General features: G+C 44.8%; 1 protein-coding gene across 2 annotated transcripts in view; it reads left to right on the top strand.

The window, feature by feature from the left end:
• UBE4B (ubiquitination factor E4B) overlaps window positions 1-23699 on the top strand; it is a 151256-nt gene that overhangs the window by 38678 nt on the left and 88879 nt on the right. For both annotated transcript variants that reach the window (XM_030222448.1, XM_030222449.1), the window contains exons 3-4: window positions 15251-15386; window positions 17641-17728. In XM_030222448.1, the coding sequence (XP_030078308.1) occupies window positions 15251-15386; window positions 17641-17728 (224 nt within the window). The remainder of the gene's footprint in view (window positions 1-15250; window positions 15387-17640; window positions 17729-23699) is intronic.

Below are 23699 nucleotides of genomic sequence, written 5' to 3'. Positions count from 1 at the left end.
ATTCGGGCAGAGGTTAAGAATAAGAAGTGGACACAACACGAGTGTGCTTCAGGAGACTGAGGTGGTGGAGGGCTGTAGGAAAGTATTGAAAGAGTGTCTGGAGCTTAATATCGACTCGGGGCCTCCCCTTAGCATAGTCTGGGACGCCATGAAGGCAGTCTCGAGAGGCTACTTCCTACAAATTGCGAGCCTTCGCCTGCTTGCTGGCTGGGTTCAACTGGCAAGTTTTTTGGAGAAAATTCGGTATCTGGAGGCGCAACATAAGGCGGGTGGGTCACCTGTAGTTCTGGAAGAGTTGCGTGGGTTGAGACTCCAGTTGGACTCTATTTACTCGGAGCATCTAAGTTTGTTGCAATCAAGAACTAAAACATCTCTTTTGAGTTTACTAACTAAGCTGGTCGCCTCCTTGCTATGCGGTAACCAGTGTTCGTGATGGTAAGGGGGTATGCTACTAACATCAGAGTGTATACACAGGCGTTTTGGGGAATTTTATCAAGCCCTGTATGCGCAGGAGGTTAATCCTGCCTCAGAGTCTATTGTAAGAAATTTGCCCCTGAACTGGCTCCACTGTTGGCGGATCTGTTCAACCAGGTTGGGAGGGTGCGTTCTTGCCACCCTCCATGCTAGAGGCGTGGATTGTCATATTGCCTAAGCCAGACAAAGACCACATGGAATGCGGCTCATATCGCCCTATCTCAGTCTTAAATGCTGATGTAAAAATATTAGCTAAAGTGCTGGCCAACCGCTTGGCGCCGTTACTTCCAGCAATTATCCATCCTGATCAAGTTGGCTTTGTTTCCTATAGAAATGCAATGGATAACACAAGGCACGTAGTTGACTTAATGCATTTGGCTAAGAAAGAACAGTGGCTCTTGTGTTTTCTTAGCCTGGATGCCGAAAAGGCCTTCGATAGGGTCCATTGACCATATACGTATAAGGTGTTGGAGACCTTCGGGTTAGGCCCTTAGTTCTGCGGTTGAATCCAATCTTTCTACGACTCACCTAAAGTGTGTGTGAGAGTTAATGGGGGCAACGCTGGCATGTTTACTCTGCATAGAGGCACTACAGGGTTGCCCCTTGTCTCCACTACTATTTTCTATGGCTATAGAGCCTTTTGCTTCCAGGATGCGATCAAACCCGAACATCACTGAAGTTAATATAGCGGGGAGTGAGCATAAAATGGCTCTTTTTGCAGACGATGTGTTGTTGTTCGTTACTCGTCCTCTGGTTACTTTTCCCAGTCTCTTGTGTGTTATCAGTGAGTATTTGGCAGTGTCAGGATTCAAAGTGAACATGGTGAAATCTGAGGCCAAATCTCAGCTGATCTGGATAGGTGGGGGGACTTGGAGTTTTCCTGGTTTGGCAGAATAGCCATTGTAAAGATGTACTACTACTACTTAACATTTCTAGAGCGCTACTAGGGTTACGCAGCGCTGTACAGTTTAACAAAGAAGGACAGTCCCTGCTCGAAGGAGCTTACAATCTAAAGGACGAAATGTCAAGTTGGGGCAGTCAAGATTTCCTGAATAGAGGTGTAGTGGTTAGGTGCCGAAGGCGATATTGAAGAGGTGGGCTTTGAGCAAGGATTTGAAAATGGGCAGGGAGAGGGCCTGGCGTATGGGCTCAGGGAGTTTATTCCAAGCATGGGGTGAGGCGAGGCAGAAAGGGCAGAGCCTGGAGTTGGCGGTGGTAGAGAAGGGTACTGAGTGGAGGGATTTGTCTTGAGAGCGGAGGTTATGGGTAGGAACGTAAGGGGAGATGAGGGTAGAGAGGTAAGGAGGGGCTGCAGATCGAGTGCAGGGAAACATCTGCGACTATCGCGGTCATATCTTTTTATCAGGATCGGAGGAGGGGAGGACTGGGTGTTCCCAACCTGAACTGGTACTATAGAGCGGCCCAAGCGTGTGCAGCCATTGAATGGTTTCAGGATTATCCCGATAGACAGTGGGTGCATTTGGAACAGTATTCTGCAGGCCAGAGACCTCTGGGAGCACTTATGTGGCTTCCGAGTTTGCTTAGGTCAGTCGGGGAGGGTCTGTGCCCTTCCATACATGTCACTCTTTATTATTGGGACAGTCTATTTCCTAAAAGGAGGTGCGTGTTATCACGTTTATCACCTATAGCTTTTAACCACTTATTTTATCCTGGGAATGAGAGGGAAGCATTTAATAGATGGTATGGTGAAGGTTTGAGAATGTGGGGCCAAATGTTTGATGGGGATTCTTTGTTGCCCTTCCCTGCCGTGGTTAGGAAATTCCCAATAGTGGGGGGAGATGATTTTGCTTTTCTTCAGCTGTCACATTTTCTTAAAACAAGGACTGTTCGGGAGGTGGTAACCCAGGAAAAGTCATCCCTGGAGGAGGTTTGTGAGGGGCCTGCAATGACAAGTGGATTAATATCCCGCCTATATAGTATTACTAATTTGCAGGCCCCGCACTACACTCTTCATAGGAGGAGTTGGCAGAAGTAGCTAGGCATAGATCTGGAGGAGGCTGAGTGGGAGAAGATGGAACGGGCAACAGCGAAGGTGTCCTCTCATGTACCCTTTAAGGAAAATGCAGTGAAAGTGCTCTTTCAATGGTATCTGACGCCTGAGCACCTTCAGCGCATATATTCTGCATTGTCTGGCTTGTCTGGAGGGGTTGCGGTGTTAGGGGCACCATGGGGCATGTTTGGTGGGCATGTGTGAAGATGCAGGCTTTTTGGAAATCGATTTACAGTAGGCTACAGAAGTGGCTGGGTGGCTCGGTCCCCTGGAGCCCCACCCTTTTTCTTTTTTCTGCAAAAGTTGCGGGCTTTTCATCGGCCCAGCAGGCATTGATGCGGTATGCCACGAGTGCAGCTAGGGTGGTAGTAGCATCCTGTTGGAAGAAGCCCTCGACTCCTCCAACAGTGAGATGGCTTAATAAGCTGAGGCATGTTTGTGAAATAGAGAGGCTCCTAGCGGAGCGTCGTAACCAGAAGAATAAGTGGCACTCGATCTAGGAACCTTTCATCCTCAATGCATAGAGTAAGTAGTGCAAGGGGAAACAGCATTAAGAGTCTTGATGGGGCGGGTTTAGGGGGGGACATGAGAAAAGTTGGGTGGGTTTGGGATCGGGGGGGGGGGGGGGCGGGAAGTAACCTGTAAAAACCAAAAAATCTTTGAAGTCAAGTTGATAGTAGATATAGAGCTGACACGTACAATGTACCCGATGTCTTGTTTGTTTAGTAGTTCCTGTTAGTTATAATATACTTTGTCCAAAATAGTATTGTATGGAACTGCATATGCTTTATGTGTTAACAATACTTAATAAAGACTTCTATAAATTAAAAAAAAAAAAAAAAAGAGTCTTGATGGGGCCTTAGAGAAGCAGGGGGGTGTGATGCCGGGGGGGGGGGGGGGAACCAGAAAACTAAAATAAAGTTTATAAAGTTTTGAAGTTTTATATTGTTACATGTGGAAGGTTAAGAATGATGTATAATGGTGTGTATTACGCAGAGATGGAGCGTGTTGTATGGCCCATGTGGCTTTGTGTTTCTTATTATATGTCTAACATGTTAATAAAGACTTCATGCAAATAAAAAAATATATATTTTTATTAGTTTTCATATAAGAATTTTTTAAATAGTTGTATTCATGTATTAATATTAATTGTCTTGTAATGCTTCTTCTTAATTTGTTATGTAAGCCGCAGTGAACCTGAGCTTCCTTGCGAAAATGCGGGGTAGAAATGTCAGAATTAGTTGCTTGAGTTACGGTGGCTCTTTGTATGGGTTTGCTTGAAGAGGAATGATTTAAGGATTTTGCGGACTTTGGTTTATTCCTGTATGCTTCTTATTTTGGGTGGTAAGGAGTTCCACCATTTGGTTCCTAGGTATGTGAAGTCTGCAGAGTTAACTGTTTTGTAGACCACTTTTTTTGCAATTTGGGAGATAAAGTCTGAGAGAGTCTCTTGCCTCATATTTAGCGTTTCTTTGAGGTAAGTTTATTAATGGTAACGGTAATGGAATTTAAACATGCATGGGATAAATATAAAGGAATCCTGTTCAGAAGGAATGGATCCTCAGAAACTTAGCCGAGTTTAGGTGACAGAGACGGTGGTGGGAGGCGGGGCTAGTGCTGGGCAGATTTCTGTGGTCTGTGCCCTGAAAATGGCAGATAAACTCATATGTGCTACTTTTTGTGTATCTTGTTGGGCGGACTGGATGGACCGTGCAGGTCTTTTTCTGCCGTCATCTACTATGTTACTTTGTCTGGAGCTGTGTCATTTTAAGATTTGAAAGATAAAGGCACATAATTTGAAGTTGATTCTCGCTTTGATGGGAAGCCAGTGTAACTTGATTAATAAAGGTGTGGCACTTTAAAAATGAGAGATTTTGTATATGAACCAAGCTGCAGTGTTTTGAGCCATTTGGGGTTTTTTTCCAACAGGTACTCCTTACAGCTGGCATATTTGACATTACAATAATCAAATTGGGATAAGGTTAATGATAATTTGAATGTTTCTGATGAGAAATAAGGTCTGATCCTTTTGAGTTTCCAAAGTGACCTGAAAGATTTTGTGATTACTGAGGAAACTTGAAACTCAAATGTTAAATATTTGTCTCTAATTATTCCTAGAATTTTCAGATTATTGTCAATGGGTAATTAAGCGTTGTCTGTTGTGAAACTGTTGTAGTTGGTTTGGTCAAATAGATTGGTAATGATCGTGAATTTAGTTTTGTCTTTATTTAATTTTAGTTTGAATTCTGAGGCCCAGGTTTCCATCAAATTTAAGACACATTTTGCCTTTTGTAAGATATCTTTGATGTTCTTTTTGAAGGATGGAGCTAGATATAGATATATAGTAACATTGTTACTCTCTCGCTCTCTCTGTTTTTACTCATAGTCCGGTGACCAAGGTGGGGGATAAAGTTCCCTTTGATTTCAGGAATCCTTGGAATCATTTGCGGACTGTGCCACATATGCCAAACTTGTTTAGTATGTTTAACAAGATACTATGATCTGCGGCATTGAATGTGCTAGACATATTGAACTGAATTATTAAGTTCTTGGACCCTATGCTAATTTCTTTCCTGAAATTAGATACCAGAGTAGTAAGGACAGTCTCTGTGCTATAGTATGGTCTAAAACCTGATTGGGATTTGTGTAGTAGGGAGAAATGTGAAAGGTAGTCCATAATTTGTTCTGCAACTATACCTTCCATCACCTTTGTCATTAAAGGAATGGAGGCTACTAATCTGTAGTTTGTTACATCAGTTATGGTGATTGAATTTTTTTTTTTTTTTTTTTGTATAAGAGTTAGGATAATAGATCCTTTATTTTCAGGGAAAGTGCCGTGAACTTAGTAGGAAGGAGATTTGCTGCTGGAGCAGATTAATGAATATATTAGGAGCTTCCTTCATGAGATGACTAGGGCAAGGGTCTAGGATGCATTGTGAGGTTGAATATTTTAGGAGGTAATGTTTTACCATGTTATCTGTAGTAATCCAATGTGTAATGTCAATGTTTCATGTATCAAAAAATTCTGAGGCACAGTATCAACAGACAAAATTTTCTTCCATTACGTTCATTCCCACTATTCCACGACAAGTGGGTAGTTATGTCCATCGACCAGCAGGTAGAAATAGAGAATACAGAACTGAGCACCTCTACATAGCACCCTGCTAGCAGCTCATTCCTCAGTATCTTCTATCTCCAGCAGGTGGATGGATAGACTTCCTCTGTCTCTGAATCTGAGGCCTTGCTCCTGGTCCAGTTGGTCAACTGGTTCCCGGTTGAGCATAGTGGGCAGACATACCTGGTGGTGCTGGGTCCCTGTCGTGTTTTCCCCCCTGAAGTGTTCTGCATTCTTATGGTAGCCTGATCAGCAACCAATCTGCTTCAGAAGATAAGGAACAGTGCAGGCAGCGCAGTGAGTTTGGCGGGCCAGTGGTGCTGTGCCCTGCCGTGACGGGGGTGGCTGTGTCCCCTGGGAGCATGGACCCGGGGTAGGGTGTTCTGTGCAGTGCTTTGGGCCTCAGGACATCCTTGGGAGCGATTTGTGTCTGTGCTTACAAAAAAAAAAAAAAAAAGAGCTTTATGGTTGAGTTGTGCTGCGCTCCGGTTTAAAAAAAAAAAAGAGAGCACAAGAAAGACACATGCTTTCCCGTGCTGTGACAATCTTCATTCATGACAACCCCCCGCTGTGAGTGCGAAGAGCTGCCCATCTCGCAGCGGGCAGGGTTCCTCCTCGGGCTGCTGCACAGTGTGCAGTCCGGTTTCCGAATGGAGGGGTTGAGTCGGGGCTCACGCACACAGAGCGCCCTCAGCCGCAGCAATGCATTTCTTGCAGCTCTGGTCCCCAGTGCATTGTCTCGGCGCTTCGCCTCAGAGGGAGGCGGGAATGGCAGCCATTTTGTTCTCTGCCGGCACAACAGCCTGTGCAGACAGCTGTAGCAGTGGGGATCTCTTCGGGGAGGGCCCCCCTGAGTCAGAGCCTGCCGGTCTGGGCTTGTTCTCCTGCTCTGCCAGACTTTGGGTTGGTGCAAGTAGTCCCTTCTCCAGCAGCCCTAGCTTCTCCTGGGGGACAGGGGACAGGGTTTTCCCCGCCAGCTCCCAGGAGTTCGCCGCAGATAACACGTGGAGTCTTCATTTTGTTTTGCTGCGGTTGGGCTGCTCTATGGGGTCTCCTCTGTCAGAGCCCTTGGTGGAGGGTGAGCTCCCTCTGGGGGAGGGGGATAACCCTTGGGTGCTCGGTCTGTTTCAGCGGGGGGAGTTCGGCTCCCTGTTTTCGGTGGCGCTAGCAGCGCTTCTCATAGCGAAACCCTTGGGGTTCTCTGGAGGAGAATCGGGCGGCTAGCCTTGCCTAGGGCCTCAGGGGCTTGTTTACCTCAATGTACAGTGCACTTGACTCAGGCCTGCAGGTTGGGAGAACCATGGCCCACTTCTTTTCTCTAGTGCAGGGAGAAGGAGAAGCTCTGTTCCCTACTTTGGACTCGGTGATTGCAGTTCATCTTGAATTTTCCCTTCCTGGTTGCTGGCGGCATTGCCTTGCGGAATCTGGGAGATGGGAAGTTGAATCAGACCTTGTAGCCCGCCTTGGAGGTGTTTGCATTAGGAGCTGCAGGCTTCTATTGGTAGCCCTTTGTCGTTCCCGCTGCGGGCTGTCTTGGGTCGAGGGGCTGCGGCATGGGCCTGTTTGCAGTGGCAGCAGCAGTCTGTTTCCTGGGGTAGTCCTCGAGCTACTCACAATTGCTTCTTTAAATGAAGTTTCATTCGAGCACATTTAGTCTAGCAGCACTTTGCCATTGCCAATCCAGTGCTTCAAAAGCACATGTAAGAGTTTTTGCCCTATGGATAGAAACTAAACACTGCATACAACGTTACAAACTAAGTAACAGTGTTTTAAACCTAAGACTGAGTGTCATGGGTTTCTGAGGGCTTTTCTCTTTAACAAAAAATATAATTATATATGAGCTACTGTGAAAGTATTAGAGCTAGAGCTTGTATTTTCTTGTAGTAGTCCTCGAGCTACCTGGTTGGAGGTACGTTTTGCCTGTCTGGTGGATGCTGTGTATGACATTCTTCGGGCTTCGACCTAGGGTATGTCTTTGGCATTCACCACAAGCTGCCAGTTCTGCCTGCCTGCGTGGTCAGGTTTCCACTTTGGGGCACCTTTCTCTTTGGGTACACCCTCAGCGATTTGGTTCAGGAGCTTGGTGAGTCGGGCTCCAGCGTTTGCCAGGGGACGTTCCTCATTCTTGGACTGCCCTGTGGGCTCGGCAAGTGCCCGGTTTCGTGTCAGCACTAAGGGTAAGTCTGGTCCTCAGAATTTTGGCCAGAGGGCTCGGTTTCAAGCCTGGCATTCTCCCTTCCAAGGGACAGGGAACCAGGAACCAGCAGGGCACTCGGGGTGAGTGGCTGGTGTCTCCAGGCCATTCTTGGGTGGCCTGGCTGGCTGGTCCATCTGGGCCATGGAGCCACTTTCGGGCATTTTGGAATGTGTGGACTACCTTCTCCTGAGTTTAGGTGCTGGATTTTCGGGGTGCTGGCGTCTGGCTGGCGTTCTCTCCTCTGGTAGCCCGTCTCTTCTTGCAGTCTCCTTGGCAGTGGTGGTGCTGCTATCCTTTTGGGCCATTGTTCCTGTCCTTCCAGCCGAACGCTGTTTGGGTCGGTACTCCATCCTTTTTGGGGGTTCCCAGGAAAACGGGAACAATGCAACCCATTCTGGATCTCAAGGGATCCACAGGTATCCATTTTCGGTTGGCGGCCCTGAGGTCTCTGATCGCCTCCGTTTGGGAAAGAAAGTTTCTCTCCGCTCTAGATCTCAGGGAGGCATACTTCGCTTTCCCGCTATGGGCTGTCTTGGCAGTTCATTCCTGTTCTGGACCCTGCCAGTTGGTTCCGTCAGACCCGAGGACCCTTTTTGAGGTCATGCTCATAGTGGCGGTCTTTCTGCGGAGACACAGGTTTTTGTGTTCTGTACCTGGGTGGCTCCGGGTCTCTTCTTGCCTAACCTGAGTAGAGACCCCTTCAGCGCTGGTTCACCCTCAGTTTTTTGTCTGGTTTGGGTGTTTAATTTCAGCAGGAGCAGGCTGGAGCCAGCTCGCCAACTTTTATTCCCGTTGAGCTTGTGTTTCTTCAGAGGGACAGCGCTTTAAGTTAGCTTCCAAGCTTCTCGCTCCTGCTTTGTCACCAGCCACAGGCCTGGTATTTCATGCAGGTCCTTAGATCTATGGCAGCGGCCATGGAAGGGGTTCCTTCTTCTCTCATGCGGCCGCTTTAGGGGGCCCTGTTCAGCCGCTGGTCTCAGGTTTCAGAGAGCGGTGGCATCTGGCTCTTTTGCTCTCTGGCTGTCAATCAGTGCATGAGGGGGGTTGCTGCTTCCCCAGTCGTTGACCCTGGGAAGGTCCTCCTCGAGCCTGCTTTGGGAGGTGGTGTCTATGGATACCAGCTTCTCGGGCTGGGGAGTGCCCTTTGCTGGAGTTCCTTGGTGCAGGGCTCTTGGTCTCCAAGGAGGGTATTGGCCCTTTATCCTCTGGAGCTGCGTGCAGTGAGCTGAGCTCTGGAGGCCTTTGCCCCACTATTGGGAATGCCGCCGTTTGGGCCTTTCGGTCTTGCCTGCGGCGGTTGCCTTTTTTCGCCTCACAGGGGGGACTCCTAGCAGTCTGCTGGCGGAGGAGTCCAGCTTGTTAATGGACGGGGCAGTGAGACTTCGGTTGTGCCTTCAGCTGGTTTGCGAGGTCCCTCAATATGGAGACAGACTTGCTCAGTCGGTATGTTCTGGTTTCCAGCAGAGGGAGCGGTTGGTCGAACCGTTTTCAGCTGGTGGCCTAGTCCTATGTCTCGGTTCTTTGGTGTTTCAGCCACCGCCGGGCATAGGACTCTAAGGATCTATTTGCCCTGCGATGGTTGTGTCTGAGCGAGAGACCTCCATATGCCTTCCCCCATGCTGATTTTAGGCCGGCTGTGGGGGAGAGTGGCAGACCTTTGGGGCAGGGTGATCCTGGTCTCCAGCCTGGCCATGTCTTCCGATGTATGCAGATCTCGTGATGCTCCTGGTTAGGGCGCTATTGTGATTTCATCAGTGTCGAGGTCTTTCTGTCGGGGCCTAGTGGCCATGGAGGTTCCCTCCCCCCTTTCCGTTGGTCCTGCAGCCTGGCCCTAGAGAGGGCCCGGCTGAGGAAGAAAGGTTATTCACTTTTAGTGGTGGCTTCCCTGCTTTGGGTCGGGAAGCACTCTTAAGTACATAAGTACATAAGCACCACCATACTGGGAAAAGACCAAGGGTCCATCAAGCCCAGCAACCTGTCTCCGACAGCGGCCAATCCAGGCTTCAAGAACCCGGCAACCCCCACCCCCCCCCCCCCCCCCCCCCAAAAAAAAAAAATAATAATGTTCAATGGACTTTTCCCTCAGGAATCTGTCCAAACCTCCTTTAAATTCCATAAGGCCAGCTGCTGTCACTACATTCTCCGGCAACGAGTTCCAGAGTCTAACTACACTCTTCCTCATCGGCGTCTGCCAGAGTGTGTTTTTAAGTCTGGCTTGCTGTGAGGTTTTGGGTTGCTGTTGCATCCTCTATGGCCACTTTCTGGCTTTTTGGCAGGAGGGAAATTCATGGGGCTAGTGCTGTAGGTCCAGTGGGGGTCCTGGCTTGCTTTCAGGGCTGCTTGCAGGAGTCTTCTTTAGCTGCTCCTTCTGGACTGAGTTCTTTTTCTGGTCCTTCAGGTGCTTCAGCACTCCCCGTTTGAGCCTGTTGATAAGTGGCCCTCGTTCTATGGCACCATGGCTTAGTTGGCTAAAGCAAGCAATGAATTTTAGCCGCAGATTCTGTTTTAGCTAAAGTAGAAAAAAAAAAGGTTTTGGTTACCGTCTTGGCTCTTTCCTCTGCATCATCCCTGCCAAAGGGGCCAAGGGGTTCCAATGAGATTCAGTGGGGCCCCACCTTTGTGGAACTGGTGGGAGGCAGGCTTTGCCTGTTTCAACAGGTGTGGACCATTATTACCTTTGATCAACGGATCCCAGAGGTGGTTTGGTTGGATTGCACACTCAAATTTGTAGGACCCTTTTCAGATGCCATTATGTTGTCCCTTGCAGAGCAGGACCAAAGCAGCCCATGATTGGGCAGACTGGATGGACTGTACAGGTCTTTATCTGCCATCATCTACTATGTTACTGTGATAAGGGAGACCTTGCGTTGTCTACTTGCTGTGGGAGCCATCGAGCCAGTGCCACCACAGGAGATTAGATAGGGACCATATGACGGGACTTTTCAGCCAGTTCTGTTTCTCAAAGGGTTCAATGCTTCCTTGAGGGTTCTGCATTTCTGGATGGAGACTTTTTGTTCGGTTACCTTGTCGGAGTGCTCCTGTTGACCAGGCCACAGCATCTTTGATCTTTACCACTGTAAAAAGTCATGGCTGCAGAGTTCCTTTGCAAGGAAGTGATTGAAGTACATCCCTATCGCAACAAATGGCTGGTTTGGGCCAATTTGGAGTAGAGTGTCAAGAGAACAACTGCTCAGGTGATCTTCTTTCAGAACCTCGGCTGGCTGATTAAACTTTACCAAGAGCCACTTGGAACCAGTTTAGGTCCTCAAGAATCTGAGGGTATGATTTGATACCCGCTTTGGGGTAATTCTTCCTTCTCCAAGTCCAAGCGAGCAAGCTTTACTCCCAGCTCCAAGAAGATCTGCATGCAGTTGGTCCTATCTATGGCAGCAACCCTTGAGGTTTTTCTGTGTGCAAGAGATTACATGCTGCCTCTGCAGCATGCTCTGCTGTCCTGTTGGTCCCCGTAGTCTCACTGTTTGATGTTTGGCTCCCCTTGCCAGCATCAATCTGGAGTCACCTAGAATGATGGTGAATTCAACACTCTTTTTTTTTTTTTTTTTTTCTTTGGACCTGGTGGATTGGATTGTGGTCATTACAGATGCGAGTCTTTAGAGGAGTCCACAGTTTGGACAGAGTGGCTCAGGGACATCAGTCAACCCAGGAGGCTGAGTGGTTCATAAATTATCAGGAGGAGGTCACTTCCCTCTTATAATTCAGAATCAAGAGATGCATGTGTTGTCTAACAATGGTATGGTTACAGTTTATTTCAACAAACGGGGAGCCACCAGGAGTGCAGAGGTCTCCCTGGAGTTGGACAAGCTATGACATTGGTGGAATTTTCCTATTGGCACTCTTGGTAGCCCATGTAGCGAGGTGGACTTTCTCAGCTGCTTAATCTGGCAGCCTTCTGCCTGATGTTGGAATACTTGGGAATTTGTGTTCAACTTATTGACGATTTGCTAGAATTCCAAATTCCCTAGGCTCTACAGCCATATGAGAGAGTCTGGGTTGGTGGGGCTAGATGCCTGGGGGTAGCCTGAGCCCTCAGCTCCTGATAAATTGAGTGATTTACAGGATTGCAAAGCACCTGTTTTCTGGTCATTCTGATCTCGTGAGATTGATCTCGCCATCCTTGGTACAATGACTTGATTTGGCTCCTCTTCAGTCCTCTTTGTGAGAGGACCGGATCTTCTTTTCGAAGGGCCGGTCCCTTTCTGGTTTACAGTTTGGCCCTTGAAAGGCAGTGCCTGAAGGGGTTTTCTTCCTCAGTCATTGCCATGCTGCTGAAAACATGGGGATCCTCCACCTCCCTGGCCTTCATCAGGGTGTTTGAGACTTGCTGCTCTAGCTGTGGGGTGGCCCCCTGAAGGCAGAATTTCCACTCATCATTCTTATGGGGTGGTCTGGATCTCTGTCTGGTGCTTAGTTCACTCAGAGGCAAAGTTGGTAGGGCCTCTGTTGCAACTTATCTATTTTTTTACAGGGGGTAAGTTGATTTGATCCCCAAGGGGGGGGGGGGTGCCACTATGGAAGCTCAGTTTGGTGTTGTCTGTCATTGCCTTGCCCTCCTTTGAACCACTTTGGTGGGCCTTTGTGAAAGATCTCACTCAAAGTGGTTTTCCTTGTGGTCATCTGTTTGGCTATAAGGATTTTGGAGCTGTAGGTGCACTCTTGCATGGACCCTAGTTTGTCTTTCTCTTCTGATGTTTTGGTTTCTCTACCTGGTGGTGGGACTGTCCACAGGCAGTCCATAAGTTGAATGTTCACAGAGCACTTTTCCACTGTTTGGAAATCAGTAATCCTTTTGAATGTTGGATCTTTTTTGTCCTCTTTTATGGTCCTCACAAGGGACACAGGCTTTCTAGGGCCTTTAGGGTTCATTCTGTCAGGTCACAGAGGGCATCCTAGGCTGAAGCAGGACAGTTGCCCTGGAAGGCATTTGCAGAGCTGCAATATAATTTTCCCTGCTTTCTTTTGTCAAACATGAGAAGCTTGATGTTTGAGCTAGGTAGAACAGTGCCTTTTGTAACACAGTCTTAGAAGGTGTTGTATCTTCCCTCCTGCTCTGTGGGATGACAGCTCTGATAAATCCCATAGTCTAGACTGGTCTAGCAGTTTAAAGTTTGGGATAAGATGTTAAGAGACTTTGTGGCTTGAGAAGAAGCCAAAGATAAGTCTGGCATGACTTCAGGGAGATAAAATGAAGGGAGGGTTGGGTTTTCCCGACCTAAAGAGAGATTATCAAGCAGCAGCACTGATGGCTATGCAGGAGCACTATATAGAACATCCCTCTGTACAATGGGTTAAATTAGAGAGAGGATATTTGGCCCCCTATTCAGTATTCGAGATATGGGGTGGGAAAGGAGGATCTGGGTCAAAAGGGGACCAGAGAGAACACTTATTCCTTTCCCCGTTCATAAAGATATGGCAGTTCACAAAAAAGGCCTTCTGAATGGTAGGTATAATTCTTACAGTCTTCTCAAAGGCTATTACCCCTGTCTACAAGTTACTTTGTAATCTTTCAAATGAAGTTACTTTGAAGCCTCTTTTATCCATATTTTCATTGACATAGTCTTGCGCAATGGCTCACTTTGTATAATTCTGTTTCTGTTTGTTGTTATAAATGTCAAGAAACTTTAACTTCAATACAAATGCATTGCTCTGCATTCTGTAAACTTGTCTCTGTTATGCTGTCATTTTAAAAATTTCAATAAAAAAACTTGACACAGAAATGAGCTATAAGAAATTTGACCTACGTTTTGGGATCTGCCAGGTATTTGTCAGCTGGAGGCAACTCCCTAATTGGACTCTTCAGATCCATTGAGGGATACTGGGCTCAGAGATCCTTGATCTGACTCACCTTGCCATACTCTGGTGCCATACTTTCATCAGGACATATACCACCCAGCTATGACACACCAAAAATGAAAGTGAGCTAGAAAGAAGGATGGATTAAGGGGATGGAACTCCTTTCATATGAGAGTGGTTAAAGAGGTTAGGGTTCTTCAGCATAAAGAGCGATGGCTGAGGGGGAGATATAATAGAAGTCTACAAAATCCTGAGTGTAATGGAATGGGTAAATGTGAATTGATTTGTTTACTCTTCAAAAACAATACAAAGACTAGGAGACACTCCATGAAGTTACATAGTAGTACATGTAAAATAAAATTGGAGAAAATGGTGTTCCACTCAACACATAGTTAAGCTCTGAATCTCATTGCCAGAAGAAGTGGTAAAAGCAGTTAATGTAGCTGTGTTAAAAAAAAAAAAAAAAAAAGAGGTTGGACAAATTATTGGAGGTAAAGTCCATAAACCATTATTAAGGTAGATGTTGTGGGGGGGGGGGGGGGGGGGGGGGAGCCACTGCTTTATCCTGGGTGTCAGTAGCAGATACTTGTGACCTGGATTGGCCACTGCTAGAAACAGGATACTAGACTAGATGGACCTTTTGGTCTGACCTATATACTGCTCAAAGGGGGCTCATATCTCCTTGAGTGAAGAATACCTCATCCATATCTTTGCTATCAACTTCTCTGATGCATAGATACGCCATGCTCTCGTATACCAGACTTCCAGACTAAGCACTTGCTTACATCTTCATTTGGTAGGTACATTGAGGTGCACTGCCATTATAAATAGATTCACCAAACATTGTGAACCATACTCTGATAACATAAACATGTTTTTGTAAAAACTTATAATCTGTTGAAGTATAAACAATTAAGAACATTGTCACAACAACATAAACATTCAAGAGACTTCTTACCATTATACTAACCCAACATAGCCATAATCAGGCAGCCCAGCCCTCTTTTTACCATCCTATTTAACTGTGCAGCTCCTTTCATCCCTTATGAACAAGCTTATGATTAGAAACAGTCTTCTTATAGGATGGCAATATTCATTCCTCTCCAGTGTCTAAGGAGTCTCCTCCCTGTAGAATCCTCCATCGGTGAAGTCTTAGAATTTCCCCTCTCTCTCCTTTTTGATTATGAGGATTCTCTAGATCTTTCCATCACTATGGAGCTCTTAGCAACAGTACAACACTTTCTATACTAAGTATATGATTACTTCTCATTAACAAAATATGCACTGTGCTAGGGACAAGGGATCTCTAGAAAATGTGCAGATTTCTAATTGTAACTTTCTGTAAAGAATCAGTGTGGCCAAGGTTGCCATAACACACTTATGCAAACACTGAGTGAATAATTAGAAAGATCCTGCCATTGATCTTCAATAGCTGAAGGTTATAGGGATGGGGGAGGGGATGTGGTAATGGTTGTGGGGATAAGTTTGAAGTGAGACTCTCTCCAGGGGGGTAGTTTTGTAAATGTTATAGCTATTTGTTCCTGCGCAATATGTAATTCTAACAGATCTGCTCTTTTTAACCTTTTTAATTCTGTAAAGAGAGTTCCTGAGCAGTAACTGATGGTTTGTTGCTTTCATATAGGAGGTGCCCATCGAAGCCAGAGCAGTGAAGGTGTCAGCTCTCTCAGCAGCTCACCGTCCAATAGTCTGGAGACACAATCTCAGTCTCTCTCCCGCTCCCAGAGCATGGATATTGACAGCGTGGCTTGTGAAAAAAGGTGCAGAATGCTTTTCCTCCTCTTGAAACTCTCTGCTTTAGCCACCCAAATTAGTCTTAAAGGAAGTGCAATGGGTTCACAGTCAACTGAAAAGAAAGGGATTGTAAAGGCAGAGAATTCATATTCACATACAGTAAAGTATTAAAAAGTCACATTTGACATGAGAGCTCTTGTGAAATGAAAAGATATAAGGTGGACAACCTCAGTTTTACATCTCCAAGCCCTGCAGTGGAGGAGAAGCAAAATATTTAGAGAAGCAGGCTGAAAGCCCAGGGTTCAAGGGTGTTCTCGTTGGCTCATGGGAGGTTTGATAGCGCAACCTATAGATCCTGATGGAGACCTTTTCATTTTGTTGGCAAAGTATGGCAAAATCATTGTAGGTCAGTTGTGACTGGAAAGGTTGGTTCCGTCAAGGGGGTTGCAGTAGACCACATTTCTTTTTAAATAGTTGCTTGGTTGAACGTACAGCCTGTCAAATACATTGAGAGAAATATTTATTTTTTGGCTACTATTAAGACCTGGCAGTGCACTGCCGTTTTCTTTCCAGTTTATGTCCTTGATGCTTAAGGATCCGTAGTTCCGGGGAGAATCACAGGTAGTGTTTGCACATAGAGTGTAAGACCACCTTTTTGTAGGACTGTTTTTTCTAAGGCTATTGCTAAGTGTTCATTCCAGATGTCAACCTGTTCTGACACTGTAGTCATCTTTTCATCCACATAGTGATAGTACAGGGCCTCCAAGAAACTCTTTCAGCAGTCAGAGTTTTCATGTCTCGAATTTCCTTCCAAATTGTGTTTTTACCCATCCATGGTGGAAAGGAAGCTCATGATATCATAGCCCAGTAGAGGCCCAGAGTAATAGGGGGGAATTGTCAGGCTAAAATAAGACAATCCAAAATTCTGCCTTGCATTTTACTGGTCTGAAATAATCCCCACATGTTGTTATATAGCTAAAGTTGAAGTGCAAAAAGAAGAGGATCAGACTCCATAGATAGACAAACACCATAAAGAACACTGACAACTTGAGAGGGAAGCAGTGAATATAGAGCCCATGTGTTATAAATTTGCTTTATTTGATTATCTGGTAACATAGATGCCAGCAGATAATACATATGCATACATGATCTTGATTTGTTCTTTCCATTTTTGGGGCACAGACTGAGGAAGTCTGCCCAGCACTGGCCTTATTTCACAATTACTGGAGCTGCCATCGAAGCCCCACTGTAGCCCATCCAGATCTGTCCATTCATGATCGGGGCACAGACCATAGAAGTCTGCCCGGCACTGACTTTATTTCCAAATTACTGGAGTTGCCATCCAAGTACTAATAAGTTTGCTTTGTTCCATGCTCTTTCCATACAGAATTCCTTTGTGTTTATCCCGTGCCTTTTAAAATTTCGTTACCTTTTTCATCTCCACTACCTGCCACGGGAGGGCATTCCAGGAGTCTACCTCTCTCTCTGTGAAAAAGTACTTCCTGATATTATTCCTGAGTTGGCCCCCCTGCAATCTCAGTTCATGTCTTGTAGTTCTGCTGCCTTCCTGTCTCTGAAAAAGGTTTGTTTGTATATTAATACCTTTCAAATATTTGAATGTCTGTTTTATATTACCCCATCGCTCCTTTCCTCTAGATTCAAGTAATGAATACAGTGACCTGACACGGCTCTGTTTTGGCAACTGTGTCTGTGTGAGGGGTCCAGAACCTGTATAGGATTTATTTATGTATTCTCAGTGTACTGTCTGAACACTTCCAACAGCTCAATCATGCGTTCCTGCTTCATGTGATTCAAATGCTACAATTGCCTTTATCACATGAAGCAGGAACACATGCAAGTATTCAGGCAGTACATTGAGAATACATAAATATTGTACCAATACAGGTTCTAGACCCCTCATACAGGCACACTCGCCACAACAAAGTCGTGTCGTATTTATCACTTGAACCATTGGATGAGATAATTCACTGAATAATCAAATAAAGCAAATTTATTACATGGACTTTAGATTTGACTGCTTCCCTCTCAGTTCGTCACCATTGTTTGTGGTGTGTGCGTGAATAACTAAAGCTGCCATCTGAATGCTAGGATTGAATTGCCTGGAGTCACACTGGAGCCCTCATGTACAGATCTGGGCTCATATTTGGCAATAAGTAATCTTGAGAATCGACTTGACAAAAGTTGACATCTTAATATCAGGTATAAAGTGTGATTAGAGCTCATGGATCATGCATTGTGTTCTTGTGCTTTTGCTTTCAGCCTGTCTCAGGTGGATGTGGACTCGGGGATTGAAAATATGGAAGTTGAAGAGAGCGATCGCAAAGAAAAACGGAGCCTATCTGACAAGGTTGGTGAGAATGTAAGGTGTGTAGATGCTACTGTCACAGGTCCTGCTCTGTACTACAGGTTATTGGGATCTGCTTCCTACATTGAGATATAGACAGGACTAGAGTTTGTTTTAAGAGATCTTCACCTTTTTGTTTTAAAACTGACTATACAAAATATAGCCTTAATGTTTGTGGTGTGTCCCAATACCATAGGATAAAAACATAAGCATGTCGTACTGGGAGAGACTGACAGTCCATCAAGCCCAATATCTTGTTTCCAAGATTGTCCAGCCCAGGTGCAAGTATCTGGTAAAATTAATGTCTACCCATTCCATTGTACTCTGTATTTTGTAGACCTCTATCATATCCCCCCTCAACCGTCTCTTCTCCAAGCTGAAAAGCCCTAGTTTCTTTAGCCTTTTCTTGTAGTTGAGTAAGGTATGTGGAACTAGTAGTCTTAGGTATATGGAGTGTGGGAGGCTAGTCCAGATATTGAATGGATAGTACCATATTTATTAAAGGCTTGAGAGAAGTGCCAGGTTTTCATTTGCTTCCTGAAGTAGGGATAGGTTTTATTTAAATAAATACTTTTTTTTTATTGATTTTTGTACATGTGAACATACAGAATTCCAACAAGAAAATAGCAGCGAAAATATCCAAATTAGGTTTGCATTTCGTTCAAAATTTTAATCGTGATTAATCGCGTGATTAAAGGTATGTTGTTGGTTTATTGTTACCCCCTCCTCCCCCACAGTTCCTTGTAACTTTGGGCAACACACAATTAAAGAGTTTTTTTTGTTCCCTCCCCCCCACACTGTAGCTCCTTGTGACTCTTGAAAAGTTACATAACACTCCATTGACCAGAGTCGCAAGAAATTGCAGTGTTGCTGGGGAACATACCATTAATCATGATTTTAATCAAAATGCATCCCTAAAAAAATTACAGAATAAAAAGTAACGAAAAGATAAAAGATACAGAATACAAATTGAAAATTTTCAAATTAAGAATCTAAAGCCGTGCAGAATAGCTATAAACAGCCATTTTCAGAACAACATGCCTAATCCAAATATGCATAGTATAGCAACATTTTTGCTATACAAACTTAAAACCTATATCCAATCCCATCCCTTTCTCACCTCAAATTCCCCCCATCTCCATTACATATCTTTCCACTATTCCAGAACCTGTGGGATAGTTGTGTCCATCAGCCAGCAGATGGAGATAGTTTTCAGTTCTATGAGCTGAGACATATCTCTCTTGGCATCCAGTCCAGCTCCTCAGTAGTTTCTATCTCCAGACACAGGGCTGAGAGTAGAAAGAGTCAAGACTTACCTCTACCAGTTAGAGCTGGAGGAGACAAATAAATTGCAGCTTCTCAGGGTGAGTTCCCTGGTTACGGCGATGACTGTAGAAGGGGACATTGCCCTAAACGACCCGTAGGATAGGAAGCTAGAAGGCTTGCTGAGACAAACCGCTGAAGTGGCCTCTTTGGGGCCTTCAACCGATAAGTGTGGAGCTCATTCATGGCAAGAGCATGCCTGAAGTGGCATCAGTAGTCAGCAACACAAGACAGGCGCCAAACACTCAGCTTGAAGCGGGGTTTGCCTACTTGGTGAATGCTGTTTGACATATTACGGCCTGCAGTATGTTTTGGCTGTCACAGCATGTCAGCAACTCTGGTTGTGGCATTGGGTAGGGGATGCAGCATCAAAGTCACATCTAGTTAAACTGACTTTTCAGGGAAAGTGGCTATTTGGAAAAGATCTCAGTAACTTGGTGAAAGAACTGGGGAAAACTGAGCCACAGCAGTTGCCAGCGGGTAAGCCTTAAGCTTCTAGTCGTCCATCTTCAGGGGGCTCTCAGTTTTGAGACAGCAGATGTTACCGGCCTGGTCGTCAGTAATATGGTCAGAAGTCCAGCTTTCAGGCGCACCAGTCTTCCTTTTATGTGGACAGGAGGTCGTCAATCAGCTAGAGTGCCCAAATCCTCCAGAGCTTCACAATGATGCGAGGCTGTTCCACACTTCTCTTCCTCTGGTGAGAGGACATCTTCAGGAGCTTTGAGAGGAGTGGGCCAAAGTCTTGCGGGAAGCATGTTGCTTGCGATTTCCCTTTCGTACAGTGTGTATAGAGTGAAACATTATTTTAGTCCTTCGTTAGTGACTTGCTGAATAAACCACAGTGTTGAACACAACAAAATCGCAAAAATCAGTGATAGCAGAAAAGCAGGCTGAGAGTCTTGCTTCTGCTTTCAAACACACAGACATGGAGGCATATTTTCAAAGCACTTAGACATACAGAGTTACAGAGTAACACATTGCCGTACCTTTAATTTGTTGATAGTAGGTATCCTCAAAGCGAAAATAGTTTTTGTTTAGAACTATTTTTGCAAAAGTCAAAATTAAATGATTGTTACTCCACGAAGTGTCGTTCTACCCTTCAATGTATTTTCAATGATTAGAAGAGCTTGTGCTTGGGGAATGTTGGTAATTGGAACGAAAGCCAGTCAGACTTCATGGATTTCATATCAAACACTTGTGTAACCAACTCAAATATACTAGTATTAGGAGACATTTACCTTCACCTAGAAGACCCAAACTCTACCAACGCACGAAAATGCAAGGAATTCCTCCACTTATGGGATCTTAAATGGCCACACATGCAAGCAACCCATATCAAAGGGCACACACTTGACCTCATCTCACACAAACTGTCCATAGACCAGAACCTAATAATAACAGAAACTAAATGGACAGACACACCATGATCAGACCACTACAAACTAAACCTCTCCCTACAATGGCGGAAAAAGAATTCATACCGTATACAAGAACACACAACCTACAACACAAGAGGCCAAATAGACGCGGAAACATTCTGGCAACAGATATACAATAACGAATGGTCAGCACAAACGGACTCTATATACTACTTCTCAGAATGGGATAAAATATGCAGAAGCATTCTAGACGAAATAACAAGAACCTCACATAGGCATAACTCGATACCATGGTTCAACGAAGAACTGAAAAAAATAAAAACACAATCCAGGAAACTCGAACGAGCATGGAAAAAAATAAAAGATGTACACACACTCAACGCATGGAAACAAATACAAAGAAAATACAAATACATAATAAGACAAACCAAAAGGTCATACTACAAAACCAAAATAGGGCCAGACTACAAAGACACGAAGAAATTATACCAACTCATAAACAAATTACTAGACATCACCTTGGTCACCACAACCAATACAGACATCCCATCTGCAAACAATCTTGCTAAATACTTCAAGGAAAAAAATTGCAAACCTACGCAACACGCTACTCCAGAACACCACCGATATCGAAAACTTCATCGATGGTCTGGACCCAAACTTTGGTGAATACCCAGCAGACCGAACCTGGTCAAACTTCGCTCTCCTCACCGCTGAAACAGTTACCCAGGCGATTAATAGGTTCTCCAATAATCACTGTAAATTGGATACCTGCCCTAGCTACCTAATAAAATCCGCTCTTCCCTAAGGAAAATGGCAACATCCTACTCACCCCAATACCAAAAGATACCAAGAAAAAAACAAACAAAATCACTAATTACCGCCCAGTAGCATCCATCCCACTGGTAGTAAAACTGATGGAAAGCATGGTAACCAAACAACTTACTGATTATATAAACAAATTCTCAATATTACATGAATCACAATCAGGATTTCGCCCCATCCACAGCACTGAAACAGTACTAATTACTCTCCTAGCCAAATTCAAACAGGAAATAGCAACAGGTAAAAGCATACTTCTCCTCCAATTCGACATGTCTAGTGCGTTCGACATGGTAAACCATAAAATACTACTAAGACTCCTAGATTACTTCGGGATTGGTGGAAGTATACTTAGTTGGATCAAGGGTTTCCTAACCACTAGAACATATCAAGTGAAATCAAACTCAAACATGTCATCACCATAGAAAACAGACTGTGGAGTACCTCAAGGATCACCACTATCACCGATCCTTTTCAACCTAATGCTGACCCCACTAGCCAAGTCCTTATCCAAACAAGGTCTTAACCCTTTCATCTATGCAGACGATGTCACAGTATGTATCCCTTAGAAACATGATCTGACAGAAATCACCAACGAAATCAAACTCAGCTTAAACATCATGAACTCATAGGTGAATGCATTTCAACTAAAACTCAACACAGAAAAAAACACATTGTCTAATCCTCTCATCCCATAACAACATGAACAAACCCACTAACATAAACACCCCAGATTACACCCTCCCTATCTCAGACAGCCTGAAAATTCTTGGCGTTACAATCTACCATAACCTCACACTAGAGAGCCAAGTAAAATCTACAACAAAGAAAATGTTCCACTCAATGTGGGAAGAATAAATCATAAAGGAACTTCAAACTGCTCAAAACACGGCAGCCAGGCTTATATTTGGAAAAATGCAATTTGAAAGCACCAAACCCCTCCGAGAAAAACTGCACTGGCTCCCAATCAAAGAACATATTGCTTTCAAAATCTGCACCCTGGTTCATAAAATTATCTACGGCGAAGCCACAGGATACATGACAGACCTCATAGACCTACCAACCAGAAACACAACAGGATCAACACGAACATACCTAAATCTCCACTACCCAAGCTGCAAAGGACTCAAATACAAATCAACTTATGCATCCAACTTTTCCTATATAAGCACACAACTATGGAATGCATTACCAAATGCTGTGAAAGCAACGTATGACCACCTAAACTTCCAGAAATCACTAAAAACTAACCTGTTCAAAAAGGCATACCCCACCGATCCAACTTAAATGCCTGAACCCAGCAACACAACGAAACGAAAGCTTGTAATGGACATAACTCTTCCTCCCTACAATTCCCTAATGTGTCTGTTACACATGAACTTTATTCTACCACAGCATCACTTTGTATTTGTTCATACCGGAATTGGTGAACGCCTTACGGTACTATGTAAGCCACATTGAGCCTGCAAATAGGTGTGAAAATGTGGGATACAAATGTAACAAATAAAGGTGAACCAGTCGGGCAAGTAATTTACCTGTGCGATTGCCATATCTATAGAATCTATATTTATAATATTTGTAGAACTGCATCATGTTCTCTTGAATTTTCATATTTAAAGCTACTCTAGCAGCCAAATGGGCATCCCTATCAAGTGAATTTTTAGTGACCATCTAGTACCTCTTACATTTGTCGATTTGGACTTGTAAATACAAAATTTCTCTAGCTCCCTGTTATCATCTTTCCCCTTAATACCACATGTGAAAATAAAACATTTATTGATGACTAGTAAAAGAGGCCCGTTTCAGAGCAAATGAAATGGGCGCTAGCAAGGTTTTCGTCGCCAACCCCCTCCCTGGCCAACCCTTCGTTGTTCTGCCATTGCTCCGCCCCCAACGTCATGACGTTTGACGCGAGGGCGGGGCCCGGAGCGATTTCCTACCCCCGCCTCCCTCCCTGCCTGCCTGCCTGCCAATCCCTTTGTTGTTCTGCCATTGCTCCGCCTTTGAGGGCGGGGCCCGGAGCGATTTTGGTGGCTTCACCACCACGAACCTTCAAACCTTTTTGAAGGAAGTTAGGGCTTGGCTTCACTGGCGTCAGTGTCCTCAGAACGTTGAGGGTGAGTTTTATTATAGTAGATTCTTAGTGATGACTGAATGTGGCACCATGGTTTGGCACCAGCATGCCTTCCTCAGGAGTCTCTTAAAAATATTGTGCATGGGTTAACCTTCAACAACTGGCTAAAAAAGGTCTTGGAAAAGACCGTTCTTTGAAGAAAAGTTTAATTCTTGAAGACATGCGTTACTGGCAAACTAGTCCCATGTGGAGTCATCATTAAGGTGTTTGTTTGGAGTGTCTGGATCCATCTCCCACTCTTGCTTTCTGTTGCTACATAAGAATAGCCATACTGGGTCAGACCAGTGGTCCATCTAGGCTAGTATCCTGTTTCCAA

The sequence above is a fragment of the Microcaecilia unicolor genome, chromosome 13, assembly GCF_901765095.1.
Source record: "Microcaecilia unicolor chromosome 13, aMicUni1.1, whole genome shotgun sequence".
Lineage (NCBI taxonomy): Eukaryota > Metazoa > Chordata > Amphibia > Gymnophiona > Siphonopidae > Microcaecilia > Microcaecilia unicolor.
The sequence above is the reverse complement of the archived record's forward strand: the minus strand, read 5'-3'. Positions and strand labels throughout refer to the sequence as shown.